The 16936-nt window shown below is 38.1% G+C and overlaps 1 protein-coding gene across 4 annotated transcripts in view; it reads left to right on the top strand.

Moving 5' to 3' along the window:
• Window positions 1–6493: 6493 nt before the first annotated feature.
• The window catches only part of LOC129733014 (protocadherin Fat 1), a 63309-nt gene continuing 52866 nt past the window's right edge, over window positions 6494–16936 (top strand). For all 4 annotated transcript variants that reach the window (XM_055694551.1, XM_055694550.1, XM_055694549.1 and 1 more), the window contains exon 1: window positions 6494–6550. In XM_055694551.1, the coding sequence (XP_055550526.1) occupies window positions 6502–6550 (49 nt within the window). In that variant the 5' untranslated portion in view covers window positions 6494–6501. The remainder of the gene's footprint in view (window positions 6551–16936) is intronic.

Here is a 16936-nt window from a genome sequence, read left to right as displayed (position 1 = left end):
ACGCCCTGTTTCTCAATTATACGTATTTACGGAGTTACTCAGTTTATGAGTTATTCCACTTGTTACGTAAATGCGTCAAATCTTACTCATTTTAAAGTTACTTTTTCCGAGGGTGTGAATAATTTTTCCTGCAACCGTTTAAAGTTGCATGGAATTTTTGGTGTTTTTTTATATATGCCAGAGAAACCATGAGATGATGGGTACGCTCTAAATATATGAGATTTGAAAGCGATAGCATAGTTCTGTAGAAATCAGACTTTAGATGCGCCTTTGCTCTTGCACTGATTTTGTATGTGACGTATTTGCGTATGTATGTGACGCATTTGACGATTTTTTTTCATTAGCATTTTTGGATGACAACAAATATGTTGTTGAACCGTGAATCACGATTGAAATTATTGAGTGGAAACTTTGTTTGCTTTTTTGGGTTTCTTTATCATTGTTTGTTTCGCAATAATCACAAAATTGTCCGGAAAAACAATCTCTTGATTCTTCGTGTTTTTTGTTATATTAAATCTCCTGTTACTTAAATACACCTTATCAGCGCAGCGAATGGCATTTCATGACTCATACTGTGAATTTCCGAGTGTTTGAGAGTTTTCTACTTGCCAGAGGTTTTCTACCGTAGAAAATGTAGAATGCAGTTTTCTACTTAGATTACTTACGAATTCCGAAAAATCGCGTAGAATACCATCCCTGCATATGACACTAAGAGCATCAAGCCGCTCAAAGTCGTATTGGAAGGTCTCACCAACAATCAAACCGTTGATGAAATCAAACTTACTTCAACAGAATTACTTGGCATAGCCCCTTCCCAAGTAATTCTAATGGAATAAAAATCCCGAGACGAAAACAATCAGAGAGCTGGAATTTCTCTTGTTGATTATTTAGTTCATTCCAAACCCACTGAGGTTAACAATTCGATTTTTTTGCCGTATATGCCAATTTTAAATACACCTTATCAGCGCAGCGAATGGCATTCCATGACTCATACTGTGAATTTCTGAGTGTTTGAGAACTTTCTACTTGCCAGAGGTTTTCTACCGTAGAAAATGTAGAATGCAGTTTTCTACGTAGATTACTTAGGAATTCCGAAAAATCGTGTAGAATACCATCCCTGCATATGACACTAAGAGCACCAAGCCGCTCAAAGTCGTATTGAAAGGTCTCATGCAAAATGCAGGGACCTCGCGGTCTCACCAACAATCAAACCGTTGATGGAATCAAACTTACTTTAACAGAATTACTTGGCATAGCCCCTACCCAAGTAATTCTAATGGAACAAAAATCCCGAGACGAAAACAGTCAGAGAGCTGGAATTTCCCTTGTTGATTATTTATGTCATTCTAATCGCACTGAGGTTAACAATTCGAATTTTTTTGACAAAACACATGCTATCTATAATGTGCGAGTGTAGTGGGAATTATTTCGAAAGTTTGGCGGAGGTGAACAGTATATCACCCAATGCCGTATTTGCCAACGTTATGGCCATGGTTCAAAATTCTGTAACATGGACCAAAAATGCCTCATTTGTAGGGACTATTCTCACAAAAAGGACACATGTCCTGTGAAAGAGAGTAAAAATTTTCGCCGTGCGAATTGAAACGGCAACCATATGTCAAATTTTAATCAATGCCCAGTCTATTTAGCAATTGTAAAGGAAAGGCAGGGTAAACGAAATTCAATTTCCCAATTAAAACAAACTTCGAAACAAGTTTCTCCAAGCGTACCAGTTGTACCACCCAATTTTTCTACTCTTTTGCATACCCGTCTAATGTATGCGCACTGCGCAGGTAATAGGTAGTTCGAATATTACTCCGCCTAATGTAGGTAGTTCGAAAATGACCGTTAATGTGGGGGGTAAACAAAAAAATACCCCAGCTAATATTGCTACATACCGAAAATATTTTTTCTAATCTTTCTTAATTTTTCTCTTATTTTTAATGGCTAAACGGAAACGTATCTAATCGGAGATTAGAAGTTGTGGGTTCGGGTCCCACCTGCTGGACTATATTTTTCGTAAATTTCTAATTAACTATTTCCCCAGTAAGTAAATTTTTCAATCGTCAGCTCCACATTCACTGCTTGAAATAGAATTTTTTTCTAATGTCAACTGCTTGAGGCCTATTACGGCAGTTAAACTTTCTATTCTGCAACAGGAAATGTTCGATCTTATGAACGCCATGTTGCAGGCAAAATCCATGTTTAAAGCAATTCAAATCGGAACAAATTTTACACTTAAAATTGTTTAAAATTTAACAATGATTGTAGATAAACCCTTCTAGCTGGTCTCAAGGTACGATGCTGGCCTAACAAGCCAGTCGTCGTATGTTCGAGTCCCGGCTCGGGAGAGACTGTTAGTGTCAGTAGCATCGTAGCGCTAGCCCCGCAATTGTCCTGTACACTAAACAGTCGGCTGCGAAGTCTGTGTGTAGTAAAACAGAAGGTCGAATTCCGATACGGAATGTAGAACCAAGGCTTTGCTTTGCTTTGTAGATAAACCAATCAAAATTTGGAATTGGAATGCTCGCTCATTGAAAGCCAATGAGAATGAGCTTTTTAATTTTTTAACAGTAAATAATGTGCACATGGCAATTATTACTGAAACATTTTTTAAGCCTAACAATAAATTAAAATATGATCCCAACCACGCTGTTCATAGATATGATAGAATTCAGGGTTCCGGCGGTGGAGTTGCTATTGTAATCCATCGCCAAATCAAACATCGTGCTCTTCCCCATCTTGAGACAAAAAGGTTCAAAGGTGATTTAAAAAAACTCACCAGAAACCGTTCAAATTTTTTTATAATCGGCGATTTTAACGCTAAACATCGATCATGGAATAATTCTAAAAGTAATTCCAATGGCAAAAATCTCCGGACTATTCTTCTGTAAGAAATCCATCAACAATCGATTTGGTACTAACAGATTGAAGTCATGTATGTAGCGAATTGATCACACATGCTGCTTTTGATTCTGACCATCTTCCAGTAACTTTTTCTATATCACATGAATCAGTTTTGAACCCTATGAGCTTTGTTTTTAATTATCACAAGGCCAATTGGGAAAGATATAAAACTCATATTGAGAGTAATTTCAATAATGAGCTGGATTTGCAAAACGAAGTGAATATTGATTCCGCTTTGGAAGCAATAAAATTTGCAATTATTAGGGATTATTTAGTTCCAAAGACTCAAGTGAAATTTGATTCACTAATAATTGACGAAAATCTTCAACTTCTAATTCGTTTGAAAAATGTCCGCAGACGTCATTATCAACGTTCTCGTGATCCTATTTTTAAAACTGTTTATAAAGATTCGCAGAAAGAAATTAAACATAGATTTACTTTTCTGAGAAATCAAAATTTTGAAACCATATTCAAAACCCTTTTGGAGCTAGCGATGATCCTTGAGAAACCTTTAAAGCCTATTTCAGTTTCAAAAGATGGTGAACGTTTTCTTTTATCCAATGAACAAATGGCTCAAAGACTTGCTCAGCAGTTTGAGAGTGTTCATAATTCAAATTCGAATTTTGTGAGTCCAATTGAAAATGAAGTCATACATCAATTTGATTTAATTTGTTCCCAGAATTCTTTACCTGCAGAAATAATTGAAACTAACATGAATGAGATCAAATCAATTATTAAGAATTTCGAAAATTTGAAAGCACCTGGTGACGATAAAATCTTTAACATATTAATCAAACATCTTCCTGAGAGCACAATAGAACTTTAAGTAAAAATTTTCAATTGCTGTGTCAAAACTGCATATTTTCTCAAATTATGGAAAAATGCAAAAATTACTCTAATTTTAAAACTGGATAAGAATACAGCTGAGGTTTCAAGTTATCGACCAATCAGTTTGCTTTCTTCAATAAGTAAACTGTTTGAGAGAATTATTCTTAACAGGATGATGTCTCACATCAATGAGAATTTTATTTTTGCAGATAAACAGTTTGGTTTTCGCCATGGGCTCATCAATTGCTCAAAGTTACTAATATGATACGAGCTAACAAATCTGAAGGTTATTTTACTGGAGCTGCTCTTTTAGACATAGAAAAAGACCCGCTGAGTCTCTATCAGGATCTCCGCAAGCCTCTGCAAAAAAACAGTGTTTCGGGGAAACGGCCATTACTCCAGTAATAATTGGTATATCTCAAAGTCAAACGAATTTTGTTGTTGTTGATAAACTGTACTTTCAGAAAAATACCACTTTGATGCAATAAAAATGGTGCTATGCACTTAAAAATAAATTCAAACTTCCCTCATTTTTCTCGACCAAAAAGGTATATAACCCCTTAAAGAATAAACTTTTGATTAACAAACAAATTTTTAGGCCAGTTATGCTTTATGCTGTACTGATCTGGTCAAGTTGTTGTTTAACAAGGCAGAAAATGCTTCAAAGGATTCAGAATAAAATTCTGAAAATGATTCTGAAGCGTCCTCATTGGTTTGGTACACTCGAATTACATAGACACCCGTAAGTGTTGAAACATTAAAAGCTATGCCAAAAAAAATATTACCGTGGAATGGGGTGAAATTGATCAGTGGGGTGAAATTGATCACCTGAAAATTTGTGATAAAAAATACTAATCAAAAGATATTGCTCTAACAACACTAGGCAATGTTAACGTGTCCTTAAATACAACTTTTGTATGATTCACATACCTGTCAAAGTTATCCCTTGCATGCCCGGTGCGATTTTTCATATTTTCTAAAAATTCTTCTAACTCAGTCAAAACTCAATCAAATTTGATCAAACAAGTTTCCAAATAACAAAAAAAGTTTTGAATTTACTTGAAGTAATCTTAGTTGAGGGTTAATTACGTCAAATTTAGAGAAGTGTGTAAAGTTTGATAAGAGCTCAAAAAATGTAATTTTCAACAATGATCATTCCATACCATTAATGAAATACTGATGAATTCGCAGGAAACCACAAAGTTTTATTTTCAGAGCTTGTTTTCGAGCTTTCGCAACAAACCGAATTGAAATCGGTCTAACGACGCACATAGGAGTATTTGACCCAGAAAGTTGGCCAAAAATCCGACATACAAAATACACGATTTCCATTATTTTTAATTGATTTCAGATAAAACATACCCTCATGCTATCCCAGAACCCATTGGTGTCTTATCACATAATCCAAACTGTTATATTTCAAAGATATTCCACAGTAAATTGGTCAGTTTGAAAAATACGTGCTACTGCTCGGGTGGCGTATAAAATTGAAAAATTATGTCAAATAGTTTTTCTCTCTCACAGGACATAATCTACAAGATAAGTGAAATGTTTTGCAATATTTAAAACGTTGAATGCATAAAATAATCATGGATTGTTTACGAAACAAGTGATTATGAAAACCAACTGCGAAAAATCCATAATATTGTGAAATTAATTTTATGATTTAGTAACCTTCCGGGCAAGTCCCGTCGAAGCTTTATTCATTGACAGAAAGGTCAAAGCATTCTGAAAATATACGAAAAGAAAAATCTTCCTCCTGGTTCCTCTTTTTTATTTTATTGACATTTTATTGAATGAAGATTTATATGAAAATTTCTAAATCTTTGTTTTATATCATGTGTAAAAAGACACTAGAAAAATGGAGCAAGCGAATTTAAAGTAATATTTCATATATTGACGTGACGTTTAAATGGATGTCACCTTTTTTGTGTTGATTCTACGAAAATCACACGTTCTTAATGTAAATCTATCCAATTACTACCAAAATAGAGCGACTTGGACTTTTGGCCAGCTTTTTTGCTAAAATACTCCTATGTGCGACGATCAAATAAGAGCAAATTTAGCAACAAGCAGCTCGTGAACCAAAATAAACAAATTTTAACCTGAAATATCGTTATTTTCGTTTCCAAACCAGCTGTAAATGATATTTTCAGCACAGAAATCATCATTTATCTTTAGCATATCGAAAAAAAGCACATTGCCAAAAAAATGTATGGATTTCAATGGTGATCAATTTCACCCCAATTTACCTCATAGTACATTATAGAATTATCGAATTTATTTCATGAAGTAGACAATAGAAATTTCACCAATAGCCTTAGAGGTTTACTGGAGCACATACCAGTACTTGTTTTAAAATTATACTATTTCGGGAAAAATGTACATGAAGCTAGTTAATTGGAAATTGTTATAAAAATTGATCAATTTCACCTCGTTCCATGATACCAATTTTCGACAAAAATTAGTTGTAAGTTTACTTCCCTTTTTTGACAAGTAGATTTAAATCCCTACGAATGATAAGTCCTAATTGCGAAAGCAAACGAATCTTAAAAATTAAACTTACAATTTTTCTAACAGAGTTGAGAAGTCACCATTTGTGATTGGACAGACATACTCTGGAAAATCCGCGTAAAATAGCCGCGTAGAAGTCGCGTAAAAAGCTATTTAGGTGTAGGCTATATATAAGATAAAAGATTATAAAACAATATGCTTTCGCATATATTAATGCTCTTTTTACCATTTTCTTCTTTTTCAGCATATATAATGTTACACTTAAGTTTTGCTATTGTACTTGCTGCCTGTTTTATAAAAGGTGGGTATTTTGCGTTGAGTAGGTTCAAATCAAATAACAATCATCAATAATCTACGTTTCGATCAAGAGCAACCTGATCACATTAACTATTCTGGATTCTGATCGAAATGTGATGTGTTATACTTTCCATTTAAATGCTAACCAAACTAACAATATATATATAAATATATATAAATATATATATATATATATATATATATATATATATATATATATATATATATATATATATATATATATATATATATATATATATATATATATATATATATATATATATATTATATATATATATATATATATATATATATATATATATATATATATATATATATATATATATATATATATATATATATATATATATATATATATATATATATATATATATATATATATATATATATATATATATATATATATATATATATATATATATATATATATATACTGCTGCGTAACTTGAAAAATTTCCCAAGCAAATGGAACCAAATTTGACACGGTGAGGGTTTTAGGAGTAAGAAATATATCAATGGTAACTTGACACCCCTCCCTCCTCTGGAAGTTAGGGCTCTCATATAAGTGAAACATAAATGTTAGGTTATAGGGGAAGTGATAATGTCCAAATTTTGCTAGCAGACCGTTTTACTTATAGCCAATTTCTTTATTCCACCAGCTCACCTCGTTTTAACCTGCAAGCGCACTACTTGCTGTCAAAACCCTTCTTTATTCGCTCGATTTTGGCCCAGTTTTGACCTGCCGTGCTGCCCGAAGCTCACTGTAAAATTTGTCAGCTTCAACCCACTATCGCACGTCCTAAGTTTGTAAACAATTATCTGGCATCTCTTTCTTATTTGCGTCTTAAATGGCGATGACGTTTCATTATTCCTCGGCAGTTTTGCCCGTACACAGTGGAATAAAGAAATTCGCTATTAGGTCCAGCTTCAAAAATTTTTGATGCACTTTCTCGTTTCACGGAAGTGGGTCGGTGTTTCCCACGCGCTTATGTGCTTTGCGATGTAATTGTGAAAACAGTACAGTCGAATCGCTCTATAACGACATCGCAAGGGACCGAAATATAGAGAAATGTCGCAGTAAAACGAATCAGTTTTATGAATATGAAGCAGAAGGGACCATTGAGAATGTCGCTATGGAGAGATTTGTCGCTATATGAACTGTCGTAATAAAGAGATTCGACTGTATTTGAAAGATTATATGAACTTATTACAAAGAAAATTGATTTTTATGCAGTGACTAATAGCAGAGATTCTCCCTCCTATTACTTATTGTTGCGGAATCAGACGTGACAGTGGTTTTGACTTCTGTCAACTCTGTTACCGGCTTCGGGAGCGTCGCTGTACACAGTGCTGCCACAACGAGGGGTCTCGTCGCCACATTCCCCCGCCTGTAAACCTTGATGCCCGTCCATACGGTCTGTATCAGGTTGACTATCATTCGCGACGTCCAGTACAGCTAGTTCAACTGCTGGTCTTCGAAGGATTCCCGACGATGTCAGCACCAGCGCCTGTCGAACTCTGCCGTCTCTCCCGAGGTATACTTGTTTGATTCGTCCTCTCGTCCACTGACTTCTAGTTGTACCTTTGACCACGAGTACAGGTCACCAACCTTCAAGTCAGCGACGTCGTCGAACCATTTACATCTTCTGGTAATGACAGGGAGGTATTCCTTTAACCACCGCCGCCTAAATTCTTCAGTCATGAACCTGGCCAGTTTCCAACTGGTTCTCAATGCAGGACCGGATATTATTTCTGTCGATTGCAAAAATTCATGCCCAGCAGAAATACCCAACATGTGGTTGGGTGTCAGGGCTTCTTGGTCCGCGTGTTCCAGGGGAATGAATGTAAGCGGTCGACTGTTAATCAGTTGTTTAGCTTCTAGGAGAATCGTCTCTAATGTTTCGTTATCGGGTTTGCGAGGGCTCTGTAATATGACTGCTGTGGCTCCTTTCACTGACTTCACCAACCTCTCCCACGCCCCACCCTGTGGGGTGCGGCTGGGGGAATGAACTTCCATGAGGTAGTGGGTGAAGTAAATTTCTCAGCCAGCGCATTGTTTCTCTCCTCGCGTTGCAAATCTAGTGCGTTGCTGGTGCCTGTACTGCCATGACACACGACGCACTTAATGAGTGCACTATCTCCAAGTGGATGGCTCTTATAGTGAGGCATGTAAATACGGCCACCCAGCGCTTAACGTTGCACCTGCCTAGTTTGACCAACACTGTCCCGAAATAATCCACTCCTGTGAATGTAATGGGTTGGGTGAATGCGGTCACTCGCATTTTAGGTAGTTGAGACATCGCAGGAGGTCTTGGGATGGCCTTTGCTAGTCGACAGAAAACACATTTTGTTGTTACTTTTCCCAACAAACGTCGCAGATTGGAAATTTCGAAGCGTTGGCGAATTTCGTTGTAAATTGTCTCCCTGTTTGCATAGCGATAGCACCGGTGGTACCATTCTACAAGTAAGAAAGTCATAATATAGTTTTTGGGAAGAATTATCGAAAATTTCGCTCCAGTTGGCACGAAAGGGGCCGCTCCGATACGTCCGCGACCACGCAGCACCCCGTTATTATCAAGATAGGGCCATCTGTTGAAGAAAGGACTTGATTTCGTTACAATAGCATGACGGCCCTCGGGTGGACCTTGCGTTTTACTAAGTATGGCAACTTCTTCGGAAAATTCATCGTTTTGCGCTGTTTTCCACAAAGCCTCTTCGACGAGACGCAGTTCATTACTGGTGAGGTGTTCGCGCTCTTTGGGCAGCCCGAGTTTTGCACTACGAGTATTGTAGATGAATCGAACTACGTATGCTGTTGTACGATGCATTGTTTCCCGTCGACTGAATTTTTCAAGCTTTTTCTATTTAAAAAAATGTACTGAATGATAGTGTACAGGCCGTAATTCGGTGTCTGTTGGTTCTATTTGTTGTGATTGAGGCCAATGCTCCTCGGGTTGATAGAGAAATTCTGGTCCCTGAAACCAGCGTCACTCTAGCAGTAACGACGAACAGCGGAAATTGTATGATAGTTTATGATGGTCTCTAACAGTCTAATTCCAAGAACAGCTGCCCGAAGCTCTAGTCTTGACACCGATAACACTTTCAACGGGGCTACTTTATTTTTTGCTGCGACAAGGGCCACTTGTATGTTTCTGTCCTTTTTGAGTCGAAAGTATATCGAACACGCGAATACCACCTCACCGGCATCTACAAATAAATGGATCTGCAAGTTTTCGGAATGCTTAGCGCGTTACTCTTACGCTAAGCATTCCGAAAACTTGCAGATCCATTTATTTGTAGATGCCGGTAATAGCATCTGGGTATCCGCAATTGCTCTAGCTGTGGAGAGAGGTTTACCCATAGTTGCCAGCGTTCGTGAAGTTCGGGCGTTATTTGTTGATCCCACTCCAATCCTTTTGCCCAAGTTTCTTGGATCAGAACTTTCCCGTAAGGGACAACGCCACCACCCCTAGAGGGTCAAATAGACCCATAACCACTCTGGCAATCTCTCGTTTCGTAGGGATATGGCCTCTGTCCAAAATATTGTGGAGGTCCTTTCGCGTACCGAAGGCGTATACAAAACGTCATCCCCTGGAACCCACTTCATGCCGAGCACAGATTCCGATTTTTCTGCACGATTGAGATTTAGGCTTTTTTAGCATGTGTCAGCCATTTCACTGATTCCCCGTAAAACCTCAGTTTTATTTGAGAGAAAATGTCGTAAGGTGAATTCACCTTTGGAATACACCAGCTTTACTTCGTTGACTACCGAAATGGCCTCCTGAATCGTCTCGAAGCTATCTAGGTAGTCGTCGACATAGTGGTTGTCTTTAATAGCTGCTGCAGCTCGAGGATATTCTCCGGAAAACTCATCTGCGTTCCGGTTTTTAACATACTGAGCTGACGACGAGGAACAAGTCGAGCCGAACGTAGCCACGTCCATCACGTAGGTTGCTGGAATGTCTGTTAAATTGTCCCTAAAGAGAAAGCGTTGGAATTGGCAATCTTCTGGTCGCACCTTTATTTGGTGGAAGATTACCATCAAATCACCGCATATGGCGACGGGATGTTGACGAAAGCGACTCAGAACCTTTGCGATAGGGATCAGTAGATCCGGCCCCTTTAGGAGCTGGGAATTGAACGATATGTTGTTTACTTTGGCTGCTGTATCCCATATTAAGCGGATCTTCCCGGGTTTTCTAGGATTGATGACAACGCCTAAAGGAAGATACCAGATGCGGTTCGTTGGTACCGAGGTAAGTTCCAACAAATTGACTTTGTGGGCGAACGTAGGTATTCTCCAACTTGGTCTTTAACACATTTCTCTAAGCTTGGGTCCAGCTTTGGCATCCGCTCAAGTGTCTCCAAGCGACGGGGTACCATCGGGTAGCTGTCCAGGAAATCGGGACAATCGGTTTTCCACAGCAGTCTGGTTTCAAAATTACACCCTTCCGCCACACGTTAGTCGTTGTCTCGAGTAGCCATTTTGCGCGTTTATCATCTTCCGACTCTACAACTTCACCAGGACATTGGACGCCGTTGTTTTCCAAAAGAAAGTAATCACGTAGCTGTTCGTTCATTTCTCGATCTGGTATGAAAATTGACGATCGCTGATGGCGTGTTGTGGTGTGGAACGCATCCGTATATACTCCATCCTAATCGGCATTTTGCTGCAATTGGATCTCCTTGCCTTCCTTCTCGTAACTTCAGCGGGACGCATAATCGCAAGTTATCTAATCCTATGAGCAATTTAGGTTGAACAAGTTCGTAATCCTCGAACGGGAGGCCCCGCAAGTGGGGAAAGCGAAGCGCTCAGTCACGATAGTTTAATGTTTGTGACGGTAAGAGCAGTTTACGAACCGTGCGAACGTGAACGAGTTTGAATTTTGTCGAGCTGCTCTTGCCGGTAATTTTCAGCTGTACTCGCTGCGATTCTGATTCGACCAAGTTACGCTTCCTGTCCACTGGAGGGTAAGCGATTCCATGGGACCTTCAATAGCAAGCTGCTTTGCGACGGAGTCATCTAGCGGGGAATAAGAGGAGCCTTCACCTATAAAGGCATATATTGTTTGGGAGGTGGTATTACCGTGTAGTATAACCGGTACAATCCGAAAAAGGGGCCATTCAGAGTCTACTAGCGATATGTGACTAGCAGACCAGGTGCATTTTAAACCGACGGAGATGTTGAATGCAAAAGAGTATGATGCTTCTGGCAACATCCTTCGATAGCACAGCCGGCCCAGGAGCGGCATGGCATTTTACCGTGGTTGTTAAGACATGTTCTACATAGTTTCTTCAATTGAATTAACTGACTCCTGACGGATTCCAGTGCATTTCCCTTTAGACTTCGCTGAAGCCGAACTAAATTTTCCGCTTTCGAATAACCACAGGTGGCGGTAGATTGTTCGAAATTACTTATGAATAGCGGCCAGTCTTCTGGGTTCTGGGTCTTCTGGGCTCTTTACCAACTACATGTCGCGCTGCAATTTGCGCTTGCAGAAGTCCACGACTTGATTGCAGCTGCTGGGGAGATGCCATTTCAGTGGGAAGTACCGATTCAATGTCTTCAGATGGGGATGCTAGACGGATGTGCTTCGTCCTGAGTAGGGTGGTTTACCGGTAAAACAAAAACCGGTAAAACCGATATTTTTTTCAATACCGAAATACCGGTATTGGAGAGGCGAAAAACCGGTATTTTCGGTATTTTTCTTAAAATTGAAAAAAACACTTGTCACAATTTTCATAAATCATTGTAGGGCTAATGAATGCTACCAACTTAGGTAGGCGTTAAAAATCATATGAAGGTGTATATAATAAATACATTTACACAAAAGCAACATTGAACATATCGGGTTCGCCACAGAAGGCAGAATCACGAAAGGCAGAATCATGAAAGGCAGCATGACCGTACACAAAAGGCAGAATATTTCAAAAGGCAGAATTGGGAAGGGCACGAAAGGCAGAATCACTGGTAGCAGAACCTGACTCACGATAGCCAAGTGCGAATCCTGGTCACGGTAGCAAAGCTGTTACTCTACATTTATTATTTGATAACCAGTTTTGATGGGAGGTGCAAATTAAGCCTAATTATTAGATCCGAAACGCGCCAACTGGTTTGGCTCAGGTCCTTAAGACTCTCACGGCATCGAGGAGAGTAATTTTTCGATGTTAGATATAACTTACACTAGTCTCAGCGGCTTGTTGGTTATAATTAACATAAAACAATTCATGCGGCGAAGACGCATAATCGAGGACAAGAAACCGAGGCGGCACAAAGCCGCCGTGGTTTCCGCGGTCCGAGCCGGCTGCCGATTCGCCGTCGGAAGCGGCGGCCTCTCGCATACAAACAACTGATCTACTGGTTTTCTAGGATTATTCAAACAGGTTTTCTTCCCCTTAGATAAGTCCGAACGAGCGGTAGCGAGTAAGGACAGCATAAACTTGGACAATAGAGTCGTCCAAAGGCCGCGAGTGTGTGTTGTCAAAAAGAAATTAGACCATTTTTTGGTTCTGCCATTCGTGCTCTTTGAGATTCTGCCATTCGTTATTCTGCCTTACGAAATTTTCTGCCTTTCGTAGTTCTGCTTTTCGTAATTCTGCCTTTCGTGATTCTGCCTTTTGATTTTCTCAAAAGTCATTATTCGTTTTGTGCTATTTCAAGGTAAAACTAAAAAAATAAGATAAAAATATAAATTTGAATTAGGAATTTATTTTTTGTTTGGCATCTCCGTGTGCATTGCACAGGTTGAACCTAGTTATGGACATGTTGCTCCTGATACAAAGTGTTTACAGGATGAAATAATCAATCAATGAAGAATTTCATCCTTAAAATTACTGTCCCTTGAAAAATTGCATTTAAATAGCTATAGCATGGTCAAAGCTTCGTCGCCCATACCGCAGTGGATTTTATTAGCCATATTTCTAGCAGAGAAAAATGGTTCTCAGGTTCAACTGAATTTGGACGAACTGTTCAAATCTGTCTTTCCGAATAGAGAAGTATTTACCTTCGGTTCCTTTCGATTTTTGTCTGATCATCATTTTATTTTCTTCTTCATTCATTTACTCTTCTCAACAGTTTCAGTTTCTCTAAGAATTTTAAAGTTATTCACTAGCTTAAAACTATGTTTGGCGATGTGAAAGAAAATTGAAATAAAAATCTGTTGTTTTTTGTTCCTATGAGTTTCGAAATTATGTTCTTCGTAATCATATCACACGATTCATTCATTGAAATTTTCCAAACACTGTTAAATGTATCTGGATCGTGTACCACAAGAGATCAAAACAATGGTCGCAGTGCACATAGGAGTATTTCAGTCAAAAAGCTGGCCAAAATACGAAAAAAATAATTCAAGTGTTCCTCGTGCTATTGATCCTTTTTGCATTCTCTGATACTTACTACATTGTATGCAGCCCATCTTGAAATTTTCTGAATTGTTTACAAACGACAGTAACTATCATAACCTTGGTATTAGTTAGAGCCCATGAATAAGTCACAAAATGTTCTACGAAAAATATAAACTTCTACTCATGTTATTATAACTTTAAAGTGATTCTTGAGCGTCAACGGAGTCGCTTTAGTTCAAATAAAATCGACAGTTTCGAAATATGACAAAATTGGTATAGCTTAATCATGAAATTGTAAAGTTGGTCGGAAGCTTCACATTCATCAAAACGCAAATGCTAAGAGAAAATGTACCATTGGATGAGTTGAGTTACGCAGTTAACATGACTCAATGATCTACTGGAAGCACTGTGGTTTCCAAAATATTCATATCCTTTTGAAGCGAGTGATTTAAAAAACGCTTTAAAAGTAGCAGAATCAATTATTGGCAAAAAGTATTCACCAGAACAAGCTCTTACTGCGGGGGCCTAGTGTGGTTGGTAACGTCTCCGCCAACCACGCTCGACGCCTGGGTTCGAATCCCACCGCCGAAATAGGTGTCGATGGTTGTGAGGTGGCGTGATCCACTCACAACCAACCCAACTGGTCTAGATTCAATCCTAGCCGACACCGGGAGATTTTCTGAGGCGAAAAATCTCTGGGATCACGCCTTCCATCGCATGAGGAAGTAAAGCCGTTGGCGCCGGTTCGTTAATAAACGGGTCGTGAGTTAGGGTCCTGGGTGTGGAGTCGCCTCCCTGGGCGTCGGTGATTGGCGTGGCGGAACCAGACCGACGGAAAATAAGCGAGAATAAAAAAAAAAAAAAACAAGCTCTTACTATATTTATGTCGAATTTCAGAGTGATGGTGATCTAACTTGACAAAAACTTGTTAATAATAAGTTTTTATGTCTAAATATAAAGTTTAATAGAGATAAAACCACTTTAAAACACATTAGAAATGTAAATAATAAACATTTCATAAGGTCCTATCTGCTTTCATCGTTTTCCGAAACGTCTTTTCATTTTGGAAATGTTTAGCTTAAGTAACTCTCCCAAGCGTGTTTTTTGTTCAGATGCTAGAGTAATCCCTCCGCTATCTTCTTGTGCAAATAACGTGTCAAAAAAGATGTTTAATAAGTTGCGGTGATTGAATGAAAGTGACCGATCAAAAAATCGATCAAAGCAGATAGACCTTTTGAAATGTTCCTCTAGATTTGCTATCTGAAAACTCATTAAAAAAAAATTTGGCCAAGTTTTTGTTCTACGTACTCCTATGTGCAATGGTCTAAATCTTACAAAAAAAATCTGGATCGTTATAAAGCATAGGTACTCATAAATGCACGTCCATAGATGCAACCTGAGACGCTGAGCAAAAAATAAATTCAAAATCAAAATAATTCAAATTTTTTAGTTTTATTTTAAATAGTTCAGTGAGAATAACCTGCGTTTTTTGCGGACATGATTGTCATCACTTCCCCAAACTATGATTTTCAGACTTTTGTAGTTGAACAAGTAGGTTAAAATAACACGAGTCGCCCCTGGTTTGCATAAATCCGAAAAAAATGAAATACCGGTTTTTTACCGGTTTTACCGGTTTTTATTTTTATGAATACCGAAATACCGGTTTTTCGAAAAGTCGGTAATACCGACCACCCTAGTCCTGAGGCTTAAAATAGTTATCATTACACGATCTACAGATATACTTGGCACTACGTTGCTTAATACGATCATCCACACCTGCGCAGCTGAAATGTTCCCACAGCTTGCATAGGTTACACTGGACCATGGCAGCATCTGGTCGGTCGCAGGACTGGCAGTTGTAATCGGTGGTTTCTACGCGATCAAACAAATTTTTTTGAAGATTGTTAGGTTATAGGGGAAGTGATAATGTCCAAATATTGCTAGCAGACCGTTTTACTTAGGTTCAGCTTCAAAAAATTTTGGTGCACTTTCTCGTTTCACTTTTTATGCAGTGACTAATAGCAGAGATTCTTCCTCCTATCACTTATTGTTGCGGAATCAGACGTGATAGTGGTTTTGACTTCTGTCAACTCTGTTACCGGTTTCGGAAGCGTCACTGTACGCGCTTGCTGCCACAACGAGGGGTCTCATCGCCACAATAAATTTCACTACTAGTTCGTAGGTTGGGTTCTAGTGTTTGCACAAAGCTGTGAAGTTAGTGTCATACATATCCCAATCGGCTCAAAATTATTTTTTTGTGATTTTCAGCTATTTTCTAAGATAACGAAGGAAGGATCAGAAATGACCCTAAATGTGTATACGTGGTTTACTGATAGCCCTTTCACAGAATATCTCTTCAATACATTTCAAAACACATAAAAATTGAGACTTTTTTCACTTTTGCTTCATTAACCCACAAGCAGAAAATAGAGGAAAACAAATCGATGACGTAGTTGAAATAACACCGATGAATTCAAAAACAAAAATAATCGAGGATGCTGTCTACAGACTTCGAAAGACGAAAGTTTGCATCCTAATTGCCAGTGGAACTGCAACTTGTGGATAATTGCGAGATTTTGAGATGTTAGACGTGCAATTAACCTTTGCTTATTTAAATAGATAAAACATAATATTTTTTTGCAAAAACATGCATTTTTGGAAGGCTGATAACTTTGTAGAAGGTTTAAAAATTCAGAAAAATGTGGGAAAAAGTTAAAACGAAAATTGGGATTTTTAGTGCCATTTGAAAGAAAATTTCATATGGTTCGTAATATGTAAGAGATTTGCTGAAGACACTATATGTCTATCTCAATCAGATGAAGAAGGAAATTTTCTATCTAACTTTTAGGTGAATTGATCGCCCATTTTTCTATATCAAAAGATGCGTTGTTTAATAGCTTAAAAAATATATGAATATACGTTATGGCTTGAGTCACTATTCAATTTATCGAACGAAAACGCCAAAATAAAACACTGTGCAATGGTTGAGTTTTCAATGAAAACTATATCCAGAATGATGTTATTC

The sequence above is a fragment of the Wyeomyia smithii genome, chromosome 3 (assembly GCF_029784165.1).
Source record: "Wyeomyia smithii strain HCP4-BCI-WySm-NY-G18 chromosome 3, ASM2978416v1, whole genome shotgun sequence".
In the NCBI taxonomy this organism is placed as follows: domain Eukaryota; kingdom Metazoa; phylum Arthropoda; class Insecta; order Diptera; family Culicidae; genus Wyeomyia; species Wyeomyia smithii.
This window is presented reverse-complemented; position numbering and strand designations above follow the sequence as displayed.